At 38.3% G+C, this 17,673-nt stretch overlaps 1 protein-coding gene across 1 annotated transcript in view; it reads right to left on the bottom strand.

Annotated features, from left to right (window-relative positions):
• Window positions 1–17,673, bottom strand: part of RNF20 (ring finger protein 20) — a 45,065-nt gene that overhangs the window by 4,702 nt on the left and 22,690 nt on the right. Inside the window, exons 14-15 of the mRNA XM_043453359.1 lie at window positions 2,001–2,118; window positions 1,284–1,433 (exon numbers count right to left, since the gene is read on the bottom strand). Of these exons, the coding sequence (XP_043309294.1) occupies window positions 1,284–1,433; window positions 2,001–2,118 (268 nt within the window). The remainder of the gene's footprint in view (window positions 1–1,283; window positions 1,434–2,000; window positions 2,119–17,673) is intronic.

The following is a 17,673-nucleotide window of genomic DNA, read 5'->3' as shown; positions in this document are numbered from 1 at the left end:
AGAGAAGCCCCATTCATATCCTGTGCCTATTCTATTGGGTTTTTGAGTTTTCTTCCCTATCATTTTTGGGGAAATTTTTTGTATATTAAAAAGATAAGCCTTTTTATGAAGAGTTAGAAACATATTTTTCCTGTTTGTCATTTATCCTTTGGCTTTGCCACCACATAGAAGTTTTCTGTGATTTTTTTCCATAAGTCAAAATTATCACCCTTTCATTTTTTTAAGCTATTATTACTAGTTAAAAAGGTCTTCTCCACTTCAAATGAAAAAAAAAACTTATCTGTTTTCTTCTGGCTCTTTTATGGATTTCTTTAGCACTATATATAACATATATATATGTTTATATACTTACATTTATATAACATACATATATGTTCCATTTGGGAGTTATCCTAGAATATGTAGAGTGTTCAAATATATGTCCACCTTCTTTCCAATATTATTATGTTTTTGCCCTACCACGTTTAATTATCTTCCTTTATTCTGTTGAGTTAAAACTCTTTTTCTCACACATATTAAACACCCATGTGTACTTCAGTCTATTTATACAGATATATCTAGGGCTTCCCTGGTAGCTCAGACGGTAAAGCGTCTGCCTACAATGCGGGAGACCCGGGTTTGATCCCTGGGTCGGGAAGATCCCCTGGAGAAGGAAATGGCAACCCACTTCAGTATTCAGGCCCAGAAAATCCCTTGGACCGAGGAGCCTGGGGGGCTACAGCCCACGGGGTCGCAAAGAGTTGGACACGACTGAGCGACTTCAGCTCTTATGATTGTTCTAACCATTTTTGGCATGTTAGTAAATTCATTGGGACTTAAAAATAAAGAAATATATGTTCCTTTGAGAAGGGGACAAGTCTCTACAGTGCTGTGACTCAGGAACTACCACAGTTAACACATGAGTTATTTATTTGTAAACTATTTGGGGAACATATATTTCTTAGTTTCACATAAAATTTCACATAAAATTTTATATATTCATTACATCCCCTGATTCCAGATCAGCAGAAAAAAGACAGATTCCTCAATAAACAGTTTCTGAACAACTGGCTATCCATCTGAAAATAAGAGTAAATTTCCTTCCTCTCAAATACACCAAACAAAGTAACTGAATGATGAGAGACTTCAATGCAAAAACAAACAAACAAATACATAAGAGAAAAAAAAAATTAACCAAAAAAAAAAAAAAAACTGGAATGACAGGGCAAATTTCACTGTCAATTACTTACGTAAAAAGCAAAACTTCCTTTAAAAGTCTCCTTAAATAAAGAAAGTACGCCCACCTGCTTGGCCATGGCCAGCTTCTTCTGGAGGTATTCTATCTGCTCCTCTACTGCCCGGATCTTCCTTAAGGCATCTTCATCAGCCATTTTCTTATTCTCTTTTTTCTCCTTATCCTCCAGATCCTTGAGTCTTTGTCTTAAATCTTCCAACTATAGGAGGAAAGGAATCACACAAAAAGAGAAACAAAAAAGCTGTCACACAATTTCAAAAATCAATTAAATCTGTGCATAGATAGAGGACCCATAAACACCAAAAGAACCTTTACAGAATGGTGCAAGGAGACAAATGATACACTAGTGTGCTACATCACAGCCCTGCTTTAATACCACTCCATTCCAAAATCACATGCTTCTATAAGCAGCATTCTGGAGAACCGCAGATGTACTTTCCTTTAAAATAGTAATTTCACCCTTCTTTTCTAGGCTCCCAAATTTTAAAAGCATAAGGCATTCTTTCAAAAAGTAATCAGAAGAAAGTCAGTATTACCATGATTTATATGGCAAATAGGGGAGCAAAAAGTTTAAAAACTATTCCCCATAATTTTCTGATGGAAAATCTGGAAATCTCTATTTTAGATGGTCTTCAAAAGGGAAGAAAATGCTGCAAAGTTTTAAACACTAACTTTAAAGGTAAAGAAACCACAACCTTCAGAAGTGTATATGAAAATCCCACATATGATTTTGATCAGAATGACAGTTAACAGCAGACCAGGTTACCTCTGCCTTAGACTTCTTCTCTGCTGCCATCAGCTGAACCTTGTCTCTCTGCTCCTTTGGGGCAGAGCGGTACATATCCAGCAACAGTTTCATCTCCTTCTGGCTCTCCTGTGCTTTCCTGGGATGAGGGTAGTGGAGGGGAAGGGTTAATGAGAAAACAAAGCGCATCAGATCAAGGGAATTTTGAATTTAAACAGTTCTATTTTACACTTTATACAACACATCTAAAAGACATAACTTTTGCAAAGACTATTAAGAGACTTCTGGACACACTCAAAGTATAGAAAAGTAAGCTATATAAAGGAGTCATTTCTCCCTTCAGACCGAATTCACCACCATAAAGTTATAAGATAAGCACTTGTGGCACTTCTTAAACAGGCAAAGTTCTGGGGCCCCACTCTTAGAAACTGAGATTCTGCAGGTCTGGGATGGGGTCCAGGAATGTACTTTAAATAAATCACTCAGATGATTCTGATACCACACTTGAGAAAAACAACAAAAACAACAACTCTGCCTCAAAGACAGCAAGAGGAAGAGAGGGAAAAAAAGGAGAAAATTCAGTTTAAAATAAACCACTAATCCTAGGTTTGACAGTTGAGTGATTAATCATCAGTTAAAGACTAAAACTTGATCTTACTAAACTTTCAAACATCTTAACGATCCTTTTCAAATGTTTTGAGGACAGTAGCCCCTCCAATCCAAACATCAATAAAGACTCAACTATGACCAATGCAGAGCAAGAAGGAACCAGTTCTACCAGCAAAGTTCCTGGTTGCGCAGGAGGAAGAGGGGGCAACATGTCAGGTTACGGCAGTGTTTCTTGACTCAAAGGTCTGTCTTACTGTTTCAGTGCCTGCAGAAGTAAACTTCCTAGAAATCTCTTAAAATGATCTGATATATACAAAAATTACTTAACCATCAGGCAAAGAGATCAATATTGTTCAAGTTATAGCCATACATATTCCACCTATTATAATTTAAATTATAATGAATGCCAACAATTTGCCCAAATCTACTAAACAGCAGTAGTTCATTTCCAACAGTTCTCATGAATGTTACCTCCGTCATGATATCCTTTCCCTTAATTTGGATTCCTGAGGAATAAGGCTGCAACAACAGGGTTTACTGAGACCTGATCACTGAACCAGACTATACAGCAGCCATGCAGGCCACTGAAGTTGTACACTTGATCAAGAACTGAGACCACATTAACTGTACACTTGGTTACAATGAAAATATTACAGTTACTGAATAAGCCATGCCATCATTCAAGTACAACGTCCTAACCTTCACTTTAGAGTCAGAAACAGTTACTCTAAAAACATTGCTCTTACTTGAGTTCAATCTTCAACTGTTTGATAATTTCCGCTTCCTTTTTCCTTCCATCATCATGTTTCCCCTTTTCTTTCTCCTTAGCAGACTCTCTCTCTTTTTCTGACTCTTTCAGTTTCTGCTTCTCTCGTTCTCGCTCCTTCTCCTTCTCCCGCTCTCTTTCTCGCTCCCTCTCTTTCTCCCTCCTTTCTCGTTCTCGCTCTTCCTCGTCGCGTTTGGACTTAATTTCGTTGACCTCCTCCTGAGACGCCTTCGATGCAGCAGACTGGGCGGCCACGTCCTCAGGATCCTGTTTTAGCTCTGCAGGCTCGTCCTTGGGGTCCTCGGTGCTGGACTGAGACTGCAGGAGGGCGCTGCCACTGCGCAGCCGAGTCTGGGAGGGCAGAGAAAGGAAAGCGGCATGCACGCTTGTGGTGACCACGCCGTTCTCCTCACCCCAGGACAGCTCTGCAGACTTAGCTGTAAACAATGCTTATCCTGTTCCTCCTGATTATTACCTTGTTCAGGTCCGACTGGGCTTCCCTCAGTTTCCGCTTATACCTTAGGACCTCCCCTTTCAGCTGGTGGTTGTGATTCTGGAGGCTACTGATGAGATGGCGCATCTCCCGGTTTATGGGGCCTTAAAAACAGCAACAGCAAAGTTAGGGAGAACTGTGACAAGGGCAAAGGCATGAGGAAATGCAGAACACATGAGGGACTTCCAAGAAACAGGAAGAACTGTCAAAAGGTAGATTCCTTCTCGGAAGACGGAAACGAAACTGACCAACTTCAGTTAAAACACAAGCACCCAGTCTGAACACCAAAATGCAGGACAGAATTCAAGTTCTTTAGGACTCCTGACCTCCAGTTAGTGCTAAAAGTCCTGGTGACCGTGCTGTCTTTCAAGGAAGGCATGTGCAGCAAAGCCACAGGGTGGAGCCAGAGTAACAGTACCTGCTTGTTCATTGGCAGCAAGGGTCTGCTCGAATTCTATCCTCAGCATCTCATACTCCTTGCGGACCTGGGCCAGTGTATCTTCCAGCTGGATCACTTCCGTCCTCAGCTTCTTATGAAGACTAACCTCATCTCGCTACACACAGAAAAAGGAACCAAACATTCTTATCAAAATGAAGTAATGTCACCATGTTCTAGGACTATGTTTCCTAAATTTGACCTGGAAGGGTCTAAGAAGAAAAAAAAGAAAATATCAAGAAAAGAGGGATTAGTTCCAATTCAATCAATACATTCAATCAACACTTACTGAGTACCAGAGAACTGCATAATACTGATTTGAGAACTGGCAGGAGACTCAAGAAATACAGGAAGTGGCTCCTAACTCTGAGAGTATTACAATTTAGTTGGAGAACTAAAGAATTAAACAGTATATCAGTAGTCAAGTAAGATATATTAAATTCATTTGGCAGACATATAGTAAATGACCAACTACCAGAAACATAAACTTAAAGGCTAAGGAAAATGCAGAAGTGAACACATAAATAAAAGTTTCTGCCTTAAAAAAAAATTATGTACATAGCCATGCAGCTTCTATACACTGTTCTCCCCCATACACATAAGACTTCAGCCACACTAAACCATTTTTTTTTTAACTTTTTCCTTTTTCTATCTACCAGTAAACTTGTATTTACCCTTCAGATTCACACTCCACTTTGGCAAGTGGAATCAGGGCAGGTCCACAGTCAAATCAGATGCTGTCTCCTTTATCACTGCATGCTTTGGACATGCTCTATTGCACCACACTGCATTCTACTGGATACTACTCTCCCCACTTGACTGTATAATCCTTGATGGCAGGATACCCACCATCTACCAGAGTAAAGACCTATAGTCACTCTATAAATGTTTGCTGAATGAATAAAAAATTAACTGAGCAAGAGAGAGTAAAATTATAAAATTTATGAGGGAGAAAACTTATACACAGGAGGAAAAGCTAGGCTGTTACCTCGATGAGCTCAACTTGACGCTGGTGGGTTCCCCTGGTGCCATGAAGCAGGGTCCGAGCCTCATCCAAGTGTGCTTTCAACTGTAGACTCTCATTGTATAGCACGGAGAACTGTGACTGCATACAGCGATATTCTGGAGTCTCCTTGACCACTTCCTCCACTGCACTCCGTAATTCCACCTTAGGAGTGCCCAAAGAAAAGTCAGAAGCACTGCCCAAGGACACACCTAACACATAGACCCATCTCAAAACTCATTACTGGGCACTCCATTGCTCTCCGAAGAGAAGAAATCAAATTCCACGCACCAGAACACTGACGCAAGCTTCCCTAACCAGGAAACCTTGACAAGCCAATCGTCTAACCCCCCCCACGGGGTAAATCCTCCACAATAAAAACGAACCACAGACCTCCAGAATACAGAAAGCCCACTCCAGACACAGCAATCTAAACAAGATGAAGAGGCAAAGAAATACCCAACAGGTAAAGGAACATGAAAAATGCCCACCAAGTCAAACAAAAGAGGAGGAGATAGGGAATCTACCTGAAAAAGAATTTAGAATAATGATAATAAAAATGATCCAAAATCTTGAAAACAAAATGGAGTTACAGATAAATAGCCTGGAGACAAAGATTGAAAAGATACAAGAAATGTTTAATAAAGACCTAGAAGAAATAAAAAAGAGTCAATTAAAAATGAATAATGCAATGAATGAGATCAAAAACACTCTGGAGGGAACCAAGAGTAGAAAACGGAGGCAGAAGATAGGATAAGTGAGATAGAAGATAAAATGGTGGAAATAAATGAAGCAGAGAGGAAAAAAGAAAAAAGGATCAAAAGAAATGAGGACAACCTCAGGGACCTCTGGAACAATGTGAAACGCCCCAACATTCGAATCATAGGAATCCCAGAAGAAGAAGACAAAAAGAAAGGCCATGAGAAAATACTCGAGGAGATAATAGCTGAAAACTTCCCTAAAATGGGGAAGGAAATAGCCACCCAAGTCCAAGAAACCCAGAGAGTCCCAAACAGGATAAAGCCAAGGCGAAACACTCCAAGACACATATTAATCAAATTAACAAAGATCAAACACAAAGAACAAATACTAAAAGCAGCAAGGGAGAAACAACAAATAACTCACAAAGGGATTCCCATAAGGATGACAGCTGATCTATCAATAGAAACCCTCCAGGCCAGAAGGGAATGGCAGGACATACTGAAAGTAATGAAAGAGAATAACCTACAACCTAGATTACTGTACCCAGCAAGGATCTCATTCAGATATGAAGGAGAATTCAAAGCTTTACAGACAAGCAAAAGCTGAGAGAATTCAGCACCACCAAACCAGCTCTTCAACAAATGCTAAAGGATCTTCTCTAAACAGGAAATGCAGAAAGGTTGTATAAACGTGAACCCAAAACAACAAAGTAAATGGCAACGGGACCACACCTATCAATAATTACCTTAAATGTAAATGGGTTGAATGCCCCAACCAAAAGACAAAGATTGGCTGGATGGATACAAAAACAAGACCCCCATATATTCTGTCTACAAGAGACCCACCTCAAAACAAGAGACACATACAGACTAAAAGTGAAGGGCTGGAAAAAAATATTTCATGCAAACGGAGAACAAAAGAAAGCAGGAGTCGCAATACTCATATCAGATAAAATAGACTTTCAAATAAAGGTTGTGAAAAGAGACAAAGAAGGACACTACATCATGATCAAAGGATCAATCCAAGAAGAAGATATAACATTATAAATATATTGCATCCCAACATAGGACACCGGCAATATTACGGCAAACACTAACGACGTTATTGAAAGAGGAAATTATAAGTAACACAATAATAGTGGGAGACTTAATCACCCCACTCACAACTATTGGGGATAATCAACTAACAGAAAATTAACAAGGGAAACACAAACCTTAAATGACAACAATGGGACCAGCTAGACCTAAATTGAATCTATAGGACATTTCACCCAAAACAACACTTCAACCTTTTGCTCAAGTGCACACGGAACCTTCTCCAGAATAGATCACATCCTGGGCCATAAATCTGGTCTTGGAAAATTCAAAAAAATTGAAATCATTCCAGTCATCTTTTCTGACCACAGTGCAGTAAAATTAGATCTCAATTACAGGAAAAAAATTGTTAAAACTTCAAACATATGGAGGCTAAATAACACGCTTCTGAATAACCAACAAATCATAGAAGAAATCAAAAAGAAATCAAAATATGTATAGAAATGAATGAAAATGAAAACACAACAACCCAAAACCTATGGGACACTGTAAAAGCAGTGCTAAGGGGAAGGTTCATAGCATTACAGGCTTACATCAAGAAACAAGAAAAAAACCAAATAAATAACCTAACTCTACACCTAAAGCAATTAGAGAAGGAAGAAATGAAGAACCCCAGGGTTAGCAGAAGGAAAGAAATCTTAAAAATCAGGGCAGAAATAAATGCAAAAGAAACTAAAGAGACCATAGCAAAAATCAACAAAGCTAAAAGCTGGTTTTTTGAAAAAATAAACAAAATTGACAAACATTAGCAAGACTCATTAAGAAACAAAGAGAGAAAAACCAAATTAACAAAATTAGAAATGAAAATGGAGAGATCACAACAGACAACACTGAAATACAAAGAATCATAAGAGACTACTACCAGCAGCTCTATGCCAGTAAAATGGACAACTTGGATGAAATGGACAAATTCTTAGAAAAGTATAACTTTCCAAAACTGAACCAGGAAGAAATAGAAGATCTTAACAGAACCATCACAAGCAAGGAAATCAAAACTGTAATCAAAAATCTGCCAGCAAACAAAAGCCCGGGACCAGATGGCTTCACAGCTGAATTCTACCAAAAATTTAGAGAAGAGCTAACACCTATCTTACTCAAACTCTTCCAGAAAATTGCAGATGAAGGTAAGCTTCCAAATTCATTCTATGAGGCCACCATCACCCTAATTCCAAATCCTCTTTCACTTTCATCAGAGGCTCTTTAGTTATACTTCGCTTTGTGCCATAAGGGTGGTGCATCTGCCTATCTGAGGTTATTGATATTTCTCCCGGCAATCTTGATTCCACCTTGTGACTCATCCAACCCAGCATTTCTCATGATGTACTCTGCATATAAGTTAAATAAGCAGGCTGACAATATACAGCCTTGACGTACTCCTTTTCCTATTTGGAACCAGCCTGTTGTTCTATGTCCAGTTTTAACTGTTGCTTCTTGACCTGCCTACAGGTTTCTCAAGAGGCATGTCCAGTGGTATGGTATTCCATTACTTTAAGAATTTCCCACAGTTTGTGGCAATCCACACAGTCAAAGGCTTTTGCACGGTCAATAACGCAGAAGTAGATGTTTAACTGGAACTCTCTTGCTTTTTCAATGATCTGATGGATGTTGGCGATTTGATCCCTGGTTCCTCTGCCTTTTCTAAATCCAGCTTGAACATCTGGAAGTTCATGGTTCACGTACTGTTAAAGCTTGGCTTGGAGAATTTTGAGCATTACTTTGCTAGAGTGTGAGATGAGTGCAATTGTGTGGTAGTTTGAACATTCTTTGGCATTGCCTTTCTTTGGGATTGGAATGAAAACCGACCTTTTCCAGTCCTGTGGCCTCTGCTGAGTTTTCCAAATTTGCCAGCATATTGAGTGCAGCACTTTCACAGCGTCATCTTTTATGATTTGAAATAGCTCAACTGGAATTCCATCACCTCCACTAGCTTTGTTCATAGTGATGCTTCCTAAGGCTCACTTGACTTCACATTCCAGGATGTCTGGCTCTAGGTGAGCGATCATGCCATCATGATTATCTGGGTCATGAGGATCTTTTTTGTATAGTTCTTCTGTGTATTATTGCCACCTCTCAATATCTTCTGCTTCTGTTAGGTCCATACCATTTCTGTCCTTTATTGAGTCCATCTGTGCATGAAATGTTCCTTTTGCATCTCTAACTTTCTTGAAGAGATCTCTAGTCTTTCCCATGCTATTATTTTCCTCTCTTTCTTTGCACTGATCACTGAGGAAGGTGTTCTTATCTCTCCTTGCTATTCTTCAGAACTCTACATTAAAATGGGTATATCTTTCCTTTCTCCTTTGCCTTTTGCTTCTCTTCTTTTCACAGCTGTTTGTAACGCCTCCTCAGACAGCCATTTTGCCTTTTTTACATTTCTTTTTCTTGGTGTTGGTCTTGATCACTGCCTCCTGGACAATGTCACAAACATCTGTCCATAGTTAATCAGGCACTCTGTCTATCAGATCTAATCCCTTGAATCTATTTCTCACTTCCACTGTATAATTGTAAGGGTCTTGATTTAGATCATACCTGACTGGTCTAGTGGTTTTCCCTACTTTCTTCAATTTCAGTCTGAATTTGGGAATAAGGAGTTCATGATCTGAACCACAGTCAGCTCCCAGTCTTGTTTTTGCTGACTGTATAGAGCTTCTCCATCTTTGGCTGCAAAGAATATAATCAATCTTATTTCAGTATTGACCATCTCTTGATGTCCATGTGTAGAGTCTTCTCTCGTGTTGTTGGAAGAGAGTGCTATGACCTGTGCATTCTCTTGACAAAACTCTATTAGCCTTTGCCCTATTTCATTCTGCACTCCAAGGCCAAATTTGCCTGTTATTCCAGGTGTTTCTTGACTTCCTACTTTTGCATTCCAGTCCCCTATAATGAAAGAACATCTTTTTGGGGTGTTAGTTCCAGAGGGTATTGTAGGTCTTCATAGAACGGTTCAACTTCAGCTTCTTCAGCATTACTGGTCAGGGCATACACTTGGATTACTGTGATATTGAATTGTTTATCTTGGAAATGAACAGAGATCATTCTGTCGTTTTTGAGATTGCATCCAACTACTGCATTTTGGACTCTTTTATTGACAGTGATGGCTACTTCATTTCTTCTAAGGGATTCTTGCCCACAGTTGTAGATATAATGGTCCTCTGAGTTAAATTCACCCATTCTAGTCATTTTAGTTCTCTGATTCCTAAAATGTCGACATTCACTCTTGCCATCTCCTGTTTGACCACTTCCAATTTGCCTTGATTCATGGACCTAACATTCCAGGTTCCTATGCAATATTGCTCTTTATAGCCTCAGAGTATTAAGACACCATTTTTTTCCCCCAAAGTGTGGTAAGATATACATAACATAAAAATTACTATCTTAAACATTTTAAGAGTATGTTTTAGTGGCATTTAGTACATTCATGCTGTGTGTAACCATCACTACCATCTGTCTCCAGAACCCTTTTCATCTTGCAAAAGCGTGTGCCAGTCTAACTGTCCATTCTCACTACCTTCAGCCCCTGGTCACCACCATTTTCCTTTGTATATCTGTGAATTTGACTACTATAGATATACCTTCTGCAAGTGAAACTATACAGTATTTGTATTTGTTTTATTTCACTTAGCATAATGTTCTGAAGGTTCGTCCATGTTGTAGCATATGTCAAAATTCTATTCCTCTTTTAGGCCAAATAATATTCTATTGCATGTATATATTACTTTTTGTTTATCTGTCATCCATCTGTGGACACTTGGGTTGCTTCTGGCTTTTGACTGTTGTGAATAATGTTGCTTGAAAATGATCATATAGATATTTCTTTGCATTTGTTTTTAGTTCTTTGGGGCATATACCTAGAAGTAGAATTGCTGGATGATACAGTAATTATATTTTTAACTTTTTTTATTAACTAAAACATCATATTTCAGCTCAGAAAGTTAATGTAGGGTTCATATGGATCCGTAAATGATTGCTAATGCCTTTACGAAAAATTTAAAAGATTTGAAGCAAACTGTCTAATTGTTAAACTTAAGAGATGAAAGGCATTTTCTGTATGTTCTCCAGAATAGGCCATTATCAATTTCACATTCTAATGTTGCTTCTCTTTGAAGGACTCTTCTCACTGCTCTATAGTGTTAATTCACTAAGGTATAAATGTACAAAAGAATTGAAGTTTTCTACTTATTTCTTTGTCAACAACACCTCGCTAACCATTCTTTAACAGCTAAATCTGGGGCATTTAAACTTTGTCCATTCATCTTGAGACTCATTCTCAACCAAGACCATGGAACCAGTGGTACTACTGGTTAGGTGTACATCAAGTAACACCTGCTTAGTAGTTGGCTCAATATCAAGTTAGCCATTTTATTCATATGAAATGTCTATAAGACCAGTGGAGTGGGTTTCAGTTTTTGATTATTCAAACTCATGAATAGAATAGGCTTGCTCAGCAAAAAACCTACTAATTTTAAGAAAGTATAGAGTCCAGGGCACACAGAATTATTATGCATAAAGCAGGAACATGCAAGTTGCAGACTCCCAGTTGCAGCCTCACTGTCCCAGCTACTATGTGGGATGTGTTTTAGTTATTAGGGTTGACAACTGGCAAGCGTTTGGGTTGCATCAACACAGGACAGCTTCAAGATCTAGGATCTTTTCAACCTAAATATTTTGTCAGTTCTCTAGCATCTGAGGAATGTGGATTTAGCTTTCATTCATTAGTTTAGCTGTGGTCCATACTTTACCAGGCTACACAATGAACAGTCCTGAAAGCCAGGTTCAGTATGCTCAGGGACATGTTTCCAATGGATATTGGAATATCCATTGGAATTACTGGATATCACTGCAGTTGGTTTTGAAAAAATGTTTAAGGGTAAAGCTTTACTTAAGTGTGCCCATGTCTGGAAGAGAGTCTAGTCCAATGGTTAACCCATTCTTTCCTGGGTATTATACCAAGGAGATGGACTTGCCGCTTTTTCTTTGCCAAAATTTCTTTCATGTTTAGTAATTCCAGTTACTTTACTCTGATTTGTGTTCATGCCTTTCCAACCTGAATTCAGTTCCTAGAAAAATGGAACTATGTTTTCACCAATTTTCCCAAACCCTGTATTCTGGTCACTGAGCTTCAGACTTGCATTAAGGGGTTTATGTCTGAACTGTACCTACCTTACCACCTTCCCTCACTAAATCCATGCTTGTTCCAGGAGATCCTTGGTCAAAGTTTCCTTTCTAGATGTAATTTCCCTAACACTCATCGTACATTTGCTTCGAGGGAAGTCATCACTTCTCTCTCACACATGACCCTTTCCATAGTTATTCTTCCTTTCTTCCTTGCTGGTAAAACCGAATTTTATTTGTGTATCTATGTATCTACTTTTCTTTCTACATCTCAGAGTTGCATCATGAATAATTTTATTCCTCTCAGTGATGGTTTTCTGCCTAATGAGAGTGAAACTGGGAAATGTTTTTCCACTGACATCTAAACCGAGGATAAGCTAATAGGTATGATATCACTTAACTGTCACACATTAATACAGGTTAGATTCCAGGAATAATGTCAGGTGATGGATTTATCTTTTCAATTATTGAACCCTATGCATTTCAAGTTCTTTTTCAGAGCAGGGACCATATTCTATACCAAATTCCTGGCACACATAATTGAATGTCTGCACTCAGTAAGTATTAACTGGATAAAAGAATATACTTTAAATGTTTTGTTTTGCTTATTTCCAAAAATGTCAGGCTGTTTTGCAGTTGAGTTCTTGAGCAATATGCAAAAAATATAAAATGGAATATTTACTCATTAAATAAAACTGGTCTGCATTAAGGAAATTATAGTAAATTAGTGTCACCACTATGGAAAAGAGTATGGAGGTTTCTCAAAAAGTTAAAAAATAGAACTACCATATGATCCAGCAGTCTATTTCTGGATATTTATCCAGAGAAAATGAAAACACTAACTCAACACCTGTGTGTTCACCTCAGTATTATTTGCAATAGCCAAGATAATGAAGCAACCTAAGGGTCCACTGATGGATGAGTAGATAAAGAGATTATGGTATATATGTTAAATGGAATATTATTTAACCAGAAAAAAAGATGAAATCTTGCTATTTGCAACAGTATTAATGGACCTGTAGGATATTATGCTAAGTTAAATAAATCATACACAGAAAGACAAGTACCATATTATCTTATATGTAGGATTTTGGGACCAAGCCAACAACAAACCTACCTGAGGGAGCAGTGACACAAAATAATAAGGAAAAAGAAGACTCAGAAATAAAGTGGGGATCAAGCAGCTGGTACCATTCTCAGGAAAAGCCCAGATCCTATTACTTGCATGCTTTTTATTGTTAACATCTGCTTCCTCGTACATGCTCTGGAGATATCTCTTCTTTGCAATCTCAGATCTGGGGTAAAGATACACAATGCTCAGTCCTCAGTGTCAAACCTTCAGGCCGTTTTTTACTTTGTTTAGCCCTTTGGCTAGTGACACTCTTTCTCAACAACTCCCTCAAGGCTCTGGCTAGGGACCAGTCACTAATGGTTTTCCATCAGTCACATCAGTACTTCAGCATCTTCAAGATGTTTTTTCACCATGTATTTTTTACTGCTCCCAGCCCTTTGCCTGGGGCTGATGAGAAGGTCATTCTTATTTTTCAAAGAAGCCAGGTTAATTATAGTACAGGGCTGTGCATAGCATATTCCCTACAATAGGATTTTAAATAAAAACAAAGAAAAAAATCAAGGTTATAGATACAGGGAACAGATTAGTGGTTGCCAGATAGGGGGTTGGCTGAGGGGGTAACAAGAAGAAAAAAGACTGACCTCTAAATAATTTTCTGCAGCCTGAGAGAAATTTTAGGTTAGTAATTAATATTTGGATTACCATTTTATACACTACCATTTTAGTGTATAGTGTCAAAAATTCTATTTCTCTTTATTCTTCCTCCAATTTTTATCTTCCCTAATCAAATGTTGTCAAGATTCAGTTCAGTTCAGTTCAGTCGCTCAGTCATGTCTGACCCTCCGACCCCATGGACTGCAGCATGGCAGGCTTCCTTGTCCATCATCAACTCCCAGAGCATGCTCAAACTCATGTCCATTGAGTCGGCGATGTCATCCAACCATTTCATCCTCTGTCATCCCCTTCTCCTCCTGCCCCCAATCCCGCCCAGCATCAGGGCCTTTTCCAATGAGTCAACTCTTCACATCAGGTGGCCAAAGTATTGGAGTTTCAGCTTCACGATCAGTCCTTCCAATGAACACCCAGGACTGATCTCCTTTAGGATAGACTGGTTGGATCTCCTTGCAGTCCAAGGAACTCTCAAGAGTCTTCTCCAACACCACAGTTCAAAAGTAGCAATTCTTCGGTGCTCAGTTTTCTTTATAGTCCAACTCTCACATCCATACATGACTACTGGAAAAACCATAGCTTTGACTAGACAGACATTTGTTGGCAAAATAATGCCTCTGCTTTTTAGTATGCTGTCTAGGTTGGTCATAGCTTTTCTTCCAAGAGCAAGTGTCATTTAATTTCATGGCCACAGTCACCATCTGCAATGATTTTGGAGACCCCCAAAAAAGTCTGTCACTGTTTCCGTTCTCTCCCCATCTTCTTGCCATGAAGTGGTGGGAACAGATGCCATGATTTTAGTTTTCTGAATGTTGTATTTTAAGCCAGCTTTTTCACTCTCTTCTTTCACTTTCATCAAGAAGTTCTTTAGTTCTTCTTTGATTTCTGACATAAAGGTGGTGTCATCTGCATATCTGAGGTTATTGATATTTCTCCTGGCAATCTTGATTCCAGCTTGTGCTTCATCCAGTCTGGCATTTTGCATGATGTACTCTGCATAGAAGTTAAATAAGCAGGGTGACAATATACAGCCTTGACATACTCCTTTCCCAATTTGGAACCAGTCTGTTGTTCTATGTCCTGTTCTAACTGTTGCTTCTTGACCTGCATACAGACTTCTCAAGAGGCAGGTCCGGTGGTCTGGTATTCCCATCACTTAAAGAATTTTCCACAGTTTGTGGTGATCCACACAGTCAAAGGCTTTGGCATAGTCAATAAAGCAGAAATAGATGTTTTTCTGGAACTCTCTTGCTTTTTCGATGATCCAGCGGATGTCGGCAATTTGATCTCTGGTTCCTCTGGCTTTTCTGAATCCAGCTTGAACATCTGGAAGTTCATGGTTCACATATTGCTGAAGCCTGGCTTGGAGAATTTTGAGCATTACTTTACTAGCGTGTGAGATGAGTGCAATTGTGTGGTAGTTTGAACATTCTTTAGCATTGCCTTTCTTTGGGACTGGAATGAAAACTGACCTTTTCCGGTCCTGTGGTCACTGCTGAGTTTTCCAAATTTGCTGGCATATTGAGTGCAGCACATTAACAGCATCATCTCTTAGGATTTGAAATAGCTCAACTGGAGTTCCATCACCTTCACTAGCTCTGTTCATAGTGATGCTTCCTACGGCCCACTTGACTTCACATTCCAGGATGTCTGGCTCTAGGTGAGTGATCACACCATCGTGGTTATCTGGTCATGAGGATCTTTTTTGTATAGTTCTTCTGTGTATTCTTGCCACTTCTTCGTAATATCTTCTGCTTCTGTTAGGTCCATACCATTTCTGTCCTTTATTGTACCCATCTTTGCATGGAATGTTCCCTTTGTATGTCTAATTCTCTTGGAGAGAGATCTAGTGTTTTCCATTGTATTGTTTTTCTCTATTTCTTTGCATTGATCACTGAGGAACGCTTTCTTATCTCTCCTTGCTATTCTTTGAAACTCTGCATTCAAATGAGTGTATCTTTCCTTTTCTCCTTTGCCTTTTGCTTCTCTTCTAGTTACAGCTATTTTTAAGGACTTCTCAGACAACCATTTTGCCTCTTTACACTTCTTTTTCATGGGGATGGTCTTGATCACTGCCAAGGTTAGGGAGGAGAAGTATTAAAATTTGTTTATCAGATATTTTCTAAATTTTGAGTATAATTATATAAATACAAAAAGTTATATAAATACTATTTACCACTCATTTTATAGCCGTGAAGTTTGATAAACCAAGCACAAATATTTTTCAGTATTGTTTACTTTTCATTATTCTGTTGTTGTTTAGTCTCTATAGTTGTGTCTGACTTTTCCAACCCCATCACTGTAGCCTGCCAGGCTTCTCTGTCCATGGGATTCCCAGGCAAGAATACGGGAGTGGGTTGCCATTTCCTTCTCCAGTGGATCTTCCTGACAATGATTGACCCAATGTGTGCTGCGTTGGCAGGTGGATTCTTTAGCACTGAGACACCAGGAAAAGTCCCTTTCATTAGCCTAGCCACATCATAAATTATGTCAAATTTTAATTTTATATTAAAACTTCTCATAATACTTGGAATAGAACTATCACATTTACTAATTCCTGTTATACTTGTAAAGATCTTAGAATTGAGGTTTTGCTTTAAATGACTTCTTTTATAATTCTTTTTTCCAAACATTGGCAAAAATTAATCTTAGTATAAATACTTATTTTCTTTACCATACCAATCATATAATACATATATAGATTGCTCTTTAAAAATCAACGTAATAAATTGTCATACCTTTTTATATTCTGTTAGAATAATTTCCCTAGTATTGAATTCATTTATTAAATTGATTTTTTCCTTACAGTTTAAGTAATGGATAAACATTGAATAGTCTGTTAAATTGCATGGTCCATTAAATTGAGGAATTTTTTTTTTTTTTTTTTTTTTTTTTTGCATAGACATATTGGCTATGGGAGGATTCACAAAGCAGTTTTCTAAAGAAATTACATTCTGGGAGATTTCCAGTGGATTTGCTAGTTGAGAAACTGCTTGTTATGTTGCAAAAATGTGTGTACTCATTAAAAGAATCTTGAATTATATTAAAAACTATGGAAAATAAACTGAGGTGAAAGTCGAAATCCAATGGACATAGAAAGTTACTGGCTTTCTGTTCCAACTCAGGGCAGCCTGCCTGCAAGTGCATGGTCAGTGAGTTACATCATACTTTCCAGCTTGTACATTATAGGGACATAGTCTCCTGGTCACTCTGAAAGAGAAGCATCCTTGAGAGCAAGTGCCTAATTCCAAGCTCAACCATCCCTCTACCTATATTTTTCTAACCATATATCCTCCAGCAAAACATTCTCTAAATAAAAACGTGTGTCATATGTTTTGTCAACCTATTTATCTGGGGAACTGAGACATGTTCATGCAATTATATTCAGTATTGTGAATACTAGAAACCCCCTATGCAATTCTCTTACATTAATTTAATGATAAAACAATATACAAGTTAATCGCTTTCGTTTGAGCTAGCCTTGAATTACATGCAATATGTAAAATGTTGCCTGGCAGATGTGATTTCAGGAACCTGGGGAAAACCACATTCCTAGAATAACAGCCTTATAATTACAAAGATGCAACCACCTGTTCTCTGATATTTGTAATGTTTGGAAAGTATATATGGATAGTGATTAAACAATTAGATAATTAGGTATTTCAGAGTAATAACCTACTTTAGTTTACAATAAATACAAATGGCAGAAGATCTGGAAACATGGCTCTTATGCTCTTG

This window comes from Cervus canadensis, chromosome 30 (genome assembly GCF_019320065.1).
Source record: "Cervus canadensis isolate Bull #8, Minnesota chromosome 30, ASM1932006v1, whole genome shotgun sequence".
Lineage (NCBI taxonomy): Eukaryota > Metazoa > Chordata > Mammalia > Artiodactyla > Cervidae > Cervus > Cervus canadensis.
This window is presented reverse-complemented; position numbering and strand designations above follow the sequence as displayed.